Here is a 6506-nt window from a genome sequence, read left to right on the forward strand (position 1 = left end):
AGCTCCAATAACTAAGACAAGGTATGAAGAGGTAAAGAAAAGGGGGGTGCTTATAGCCACAGACTAATCAACCCTCCTCATCGTTCTCATATCGGATCAATGAACTACCCGGGGCCTTGGGCCCACTGCCACACCACCGCACAGGCACTACATTACACACAAAACTTCATATTCATTCATTGATTTACTTTTCAGAATAGTATATCATTGAACTCCAATGGGACTAAAAACAGAGGCTGGGGCTGAGGTCAAGCCCACTTGCATGGACAGATGTTTGCACAATATTGATGGCCCAAGCAGAAATAAATGACTAAATATCCCGATCGATACCTAGTTTCCCTAGCCAGCAGATACATAAATACATCTTTATGGCTACAGGAATGGTCCCTAATGAAGAGTGGATAAATGCTCCCCTGAAGGTAAACTCTTTGATTAGCTGAGGCCAGAGGTGACGCCCGGTTGGGGAGGGCAGAGGCGATATGCTGACATGGAAATGCCATACCTTCTATTGCCTGAGGAGTCTAATGGTTAAGAGGGGCTAAGTTACTGAGGGGCCAACAAGGATATGACAGGTCACAAGCCTTGAGCAGGTCGTTCTGTGCTGCCTGACCTCCTTTCCATTTGTAATGGTAATAGCATGGATCAGCAGCATTCTCAATCATACTCATAGTCAATAACGCACATATTGTTTCAATTCTACATGTAGCCTAGCTCTGTTTTGACTGTGTCACTGGGCTGGAGAGGATACTGTTGAAACAAATCCTCTGCATTTCATCTCCAGCCACCTCAAGCACGAAGGCCCTAGCTGTCAGTGGTTAAGACGTATGAAAGAGGGGACATGAGACTGTAATCAGGCCAGACCATCGTCATCATCATCAGGAGCAGCAGTACTGGGCTCCAGCTCTCTGTCTCTCTCATGGTGAAGAGACAGTGGTGCTGATGACACTAGATAGAGGATCTGGATGGAGCTGCCTGCTCTTATTTACAGCACAGCTCAATTACCCAGGACAACACCAAGCAGGCTCATCACTCAGCTTTCCCTTCACTGCTCCACAGTGACCAACAGGGCCATAAAGAGGGAGGAACCAGATCATTCCCTGCTCCTTAATTAAATGAGAGCAAAGCTGTTGACTTAATTTCCCTCCTCTTCCTCACCCTCAACAAAGCAGTCCCCACCCACATTGAGCTGGCCAGCCCTCCAACCAATGAAGAACTCCCGGTCATCATCCCTGCTCGGCCCTAAATCAACAGCTGGATAAACAGCCTCCACGGTGGGTTAGTGCCGGTCCCCATGCAGTCACAAGAGGCCGAGGGCCAGGGGGCTCCAGGGGGCCGAGTCAGGAGCCAGATCGACACCTCAACAGCGATAAGTAATTCTGTGTTGGATTAGCAGCATGATGGCCTGATCAATACAGGGTGATACACTCAGGCCATTAGGAATGCAGGGAGGAAATGGCCCCCTCTGGTAATAAAGCAGGCCTTATGTCTGGCTGTTCCTTCATCAGATCTCTCCATTAGTGTAATGGTACTATTATCAGCCACAGCAAAAGACGTATTTTACCAGGGAACCTTTTTTCAGCCGGACGGACCGGGCCATGCTGGAGGGGTCTGACGGAGTCAGGGAGGGAGAGCCATGCAGTGAGGAGTGGAGAAATGTCCTCTTTCTCTCTCCATCTCCCTCCTTCCCCAGGCCCGGATGTAAATCTATCTCTCCATCTCCCTCCTTCCCCAGGCCCGGATGTAAATCTATCTCTCCATCTCCCTCCTTCCCCAGGCCCGGATGTAAATCTCCAGCAGCCTACTTCTATGTTCCCTGCCCAGCTCCTAGTGCTCCTATGTATTCCTAAGCGTGTTTTATGTCAGCTCCCAACACTATTTCTCCATTATTGGCTCATTAATAGAACTAGCAGTGTGTTAGCGGTGGGTACGAGGGGGGGAGATGGCCGCCAGAGCAGGGGAAAGGTGCTGAATGTGTTGAATGTGACACCCCTCCTGCTAAAACAACCAGAGCTGACATGACAGCACACCCGGCATTAGTCGCCATAAATCATTACCTTAACACTAATTCACCAGGTAACATTTTGTGGGGGGGATTGATTAACCATGTCTGGATGTGTGGCCACATAATCAGCTTTTACCTCTCTAGTTGTTCATTTAACAGAATTGCCAAGGGAAACACAAAACATTTGAATGAGTGTTGAGGAATGAAATACCCTAAACAGCACTAGCTGCCACAACCAGAGGAAACCAATGAGGCTGATCTGAGCGGTGTTCTGGGCTCAGCCAGGACCTCAGCACAACATCTGCTGACCCTATGTGGTCATTACTTAGCCTGACATTCCCCTGAAATATATTTCCACTTTTCCATCAACACTTTATACATGTCATCACATAGACAGCAGCTATCGTCAAAGACAACGTCAAAGACAACGTCAAGGAAGTAGGTGGAGGGTCAATTCCCTTTATATTCAGTTTACGCAGGACGTGTATATAAAAATGCATATACCTTTATTTCTAAAATAACAGACATGTTTCAAACCATGAATTTCCTTTACAATAACCGGCTGACATTAGTGAAAACACATGCTATTGATCACAGTATATTACAAGTAGGCCTATTAGTTAGGCTTTTTAGTTGATGAGACAGACAAACATGAGACAGTGCTGCTCTCAGAAACATGGGGAAGCCATTTTGTCCTGCACATTGTATTGGATGTGGTTCAATTGACAGTCTGCCTTTTTAAAACAGGTTGGGAGTTATGTTCAGTAGCCCTTCATGATAAATAGCTTGCCTTCACTAAACTAGCAAAATGACAGGGGGAAACAACTCACTGACTGAGTCTAACTACAAACACACTCACTTATGAGAATACAGTTATATCCCCATATCCCCAGTTATTACATATGATGATAAACTGAACCACTGCACTGTGTCCCTGCCCTATAACAAGCCACTGGGATTAATGCATACTCTAATTTAGAACTGTTCTGTGGTTTTCCAGCCATTTTACCATTACAATACCCCGTCCTCGTTCCTCAATCATCCTTTTATTATTTGTCTAAAAGAGGAAGCAGAACCATTAGCTAGGTCTGAGTCTGCTCTCTCTGTCTCTGTCTCCCTCTCTCTGTGTGTGTGTGTGTGTGTGTGTGTGTGTGTGTGTGTGTGTGTGTGTGTGTGTGTGTGTGTGTGTGTGTGTGTGTGTGTGTGTGTGTGTGTGTGTGTGTGTCTGCTCTATGCTGCCTACACCCACCTGGGGGCCAGCTGGAAAGCGTTCTCGCTCTCATCTGGTCATCATGGCCGCTCTCTCAGCTCTTCACAAACAGGAGGAACCACGTCCTACATAGTTTCTGTGCTGTCAGACATGATCCAAACACATGTGCCATGGCAGACTGTGGCGCGGCCAAGGCTGGGAGCTGCCGGGACTGACTGACTTGGAGAGAGCAGACCTGGGTTCAAATACTATTTGAAATTGTGCAAAAACTTTGAGTGATTGCTCTAGCCTGCCTAGAGTGCCAGATGGGTGGGGCTTGCAGTGTTAGGACTATTATATTGGTCCAGTACGCAAGTCAAGCTCAATCACAGACAAGTGTTTGAAACGATTTTGAATAGTATTTGAACGCAGGTCTAGATGAACCTGAGCAGAGCAGTCTGCATGGGACCAGCAGTAGGAGTAGCTAAGGAGGTCTGGATGAATCTGAGCAGAGCAGTCTGCATGGGACCAGCAGTAGGGGTAGCTAAGGAGGTCTGGATGAGCCTGAGCAGAGCAGTCTGCATAGGACCAGCAGTAGGGGTAGCTAGGGAGGTTTGGATGAGCCTGAGCAGAGCAGTCTGCATGGGACCAGCAGTAGGGGTAGCTAAGGAGGTCTGGATGAGCCTGAGCAGAGCAGTCTGCATGGGACCAGCAGTAGGGGTAGCTAAGGAGGTCTGGATGAGCCTGAGCAGAGCAGTCTGCATGGGACCAGCAGTAGGGGTAGCTAAGGAGGTCTGGATGAGTCTGAGCAGAGCAGTCTGCATGGGACCAGCAGTAGGGGTAGCTAGGGAGTTCTGGATGAGCCTGAGCAGAGCAGTCTGCATGGGACCAGCAGTAGGGGTAGCTAGGGAGGTCTGGATGAGCCTGAGCAGAGCAGTCTGCATGGGACCAGCAGTAGGGGTAGCTAGGGAGGTCTGGATGAGTCTGAGCAGAGCAGTCTGCATGGGACCAGCAGTAGGGGTAGCTAAGGAGGTCTGGATGAGCCTGAGCAGAGCAGTCTGCATGGGCCCAGCAGTAGGGGTAGCTAGGGAGGTCTGGATGAGCCTGAGCAGAGCAGTCTGCGTGGGACCAGCAGTAGGGGTAGCTAGGGAGGTCTGGATGAGTCTGAGCAGAGCAGTCTGCATGGGACCAGCAGTAGGGGTAGCTAAGGAGGTCTGGATGAGCCTGAGCAGAGCAGTCTGCATGGGACCAGCAGTAGGGGTAGCTAGGGAGGTCTGGATGAGCCTGAGCAGAGCAGTCTGCATGGGACCAGCAGTAGGGGTAGCTAAGGAGGTCTGGATGAGCCTGAGCAGAGCAGTCTGCATGGGACCAGCAGTAGGGGTAGCTAAGGAGGTCTGGATGAGCCTGAGCAGAGCAGTCTGCATGGGACCAGCAGTAGGGGTAGCTAGGGAGGTCTGGATGAGCCTGAGCAGAGCAGTCTGCATGGGACCAGCAGTAGGGGTAGCTAGGGAGGTCTGGATGAGTCTGAGCAGAGCAGTCTGCATGGGACTAGCAGTAGGGGTAGCTAAGGAGGTCTGGATGAGCCTGAGCAGAGCAGTCTGCATGGGACCAGCAGTAGGGGTAGCTAGGGAGGTCTGGATGAGCCTGAGCAGAGCAGTCTGCATGGGACCAGCAGTAGGGGTAGCTAGGGATGTCTGGATGAGCCTGAGCAGAGCAGTCTGCATGGGACCAGCAGTAGGGGTAGCTAGGGAGGTCTGGATGAATCTGAGCAGAGCAGTCTGCATGGGCCCAGCAGTAGGGGTAGCTAGGGATGTCTGGATGAGCCTGAGCAGAGCAGTCTGCATGGGACCAGCAGTAGGGGTAGCTAAGGAGGTCTGGAGAACAGAACAGCCTTTACTTTCCTGCTATTTCTCTCCATCTAATTACACAACCCACAAACACAGCACATCCAGACCAGAACACATCACAGCAGGCCTCTTTGGCAGTGGGGTCTGCTACCTACTATAAAGCTGGGTATGCCCAAAATGTCACACCTTTCCTTTAATCAACTATTTCATTCTCAATCATATTTTTACACAAACGCCAGTCAATGCGGTTAATATTCATTGTTTTGAACAGCATCCCAGGACAATCCAGCAGCCATCATAGTCCTTTGCGTTTCAGATGTGCCTATAATTATTACCTATTACCACTCGCACACAGCCAGAAACTGCTCTCCTCCAACTCACAGGACAGTTTAACAACACACTGCAGTCACTCACTCACGCCCCCCCCCTAATACAATTTTTGAGCAGGATTATTCTGATTTTGAGGGAGTCTGACTTGAAAACATTGAACATCTAAAATATAGGGGACTTTTACCATGCAACGTGTCTAAATCAATATTCAAGCCTTCACGGCGATCCAATCAGTTTATTGTAGCACAGTCTACACCCATGTCTAAACTGTAATACTGAAAGCAAAAACAGTGTAGGCCTATCTGTAACGATAAAGCTGTTAATAACAGCGATGCTCCATTGTAGGTGAATGAAGAGGAAACCACAAAAAAGCCAGAAATCATGCAGGCTGATGTGTAGCTACATAGACAACTGCAGCTTTCCAGCCTTCAAAATGACCCAAGCATCACCGCATTTGGAACATAACGTTCTGAGAGAACGAGTCCACTGTGTATTTGCCAGAGCTAAGGGAGAATAACGCTATGAATACCTTTCTTCTCTTCTCGCTCTCACTGCCACCCGATCGTTTCATGTTTCCTAGAGTTATGTTTACACACCCGCTTTCGCTTCAGCTCATCTTGGTAGTTGTAGTTCCAACAGATGAATTACAATAAAACTATAGCTCTATTAAATAAACAGGGCATATAAAATGAACGGGTGCCTGTAATAATAATATAGATACAAAGACGGGCTATGAAAGAATAAATTTCTGATCACAATCTAGTATTAATTTGCTTCGAATGAAAATGGAAAACTTCATATCCCGAAGCACGGAACAGAGGAAATACGTTCAAGCGTAATTTGACTCAGCCGGATGGGGATTCTTGCTGCGTAGTGCGCACAGCAGCTACAATAATACTAGATCTTCAAATCATATGGAAACCCTACCATCCTTACAATAACGTTGAGATAATTGTATAAATCTGGTAAATCTCGCAGCTGCTCTTTTGATGTCGATGAGCGCGTTTAATCTAAAATGCGAACAAGTACTTTAGCAATTGAACATGCCAAAACAATGGTTTATAACACAAAATAATACAGCACGTGGATCAAATAAAAACGACTAAAGTAGCTGAAATAATAATAAGGTAAACTTAAA

General features: G+C 47.9%; 1 protein-coding gene across 1 annotated transcript in view; it reads right to left on the reverse strand.

Moving 5' to 3' along the window:
- Positions 1–5939, reverse strand: part of LOC120024790 (alpha-ketoglutarate-dependent dioxygenase FTO-like) — a 28234-nt gene extending 22295 nt beyond the window's left edge. Inside the window, exon 1 of the mRNA XM_038969076.1 lies at positions 5898–5939. Within this exon, the coding sequence (XP_038825004.1) occupies positions 5898–5939 (42 nt within the window). The remainder of the gene's footprint in view (positions 1–5897) is intronic.
- Between the last annotated feature and the right edge of the window lie 567 nt (positions 5940–6506).

This window comes from Salvelinus namaycush, chromosome 30 (genome assembly GCF_016432855.1).
Source record: "Salvelinus namaycush isolate Seneca chromosome 30, SaNama_1.0, whole genome shotgun sequence".
Lineage (NCBI taxonomy): Eukaryota > Metazoa > Chordata > Actinopteri > Salmoniformes > Salmonidae > Salvelinus > Salvelinus namaycush.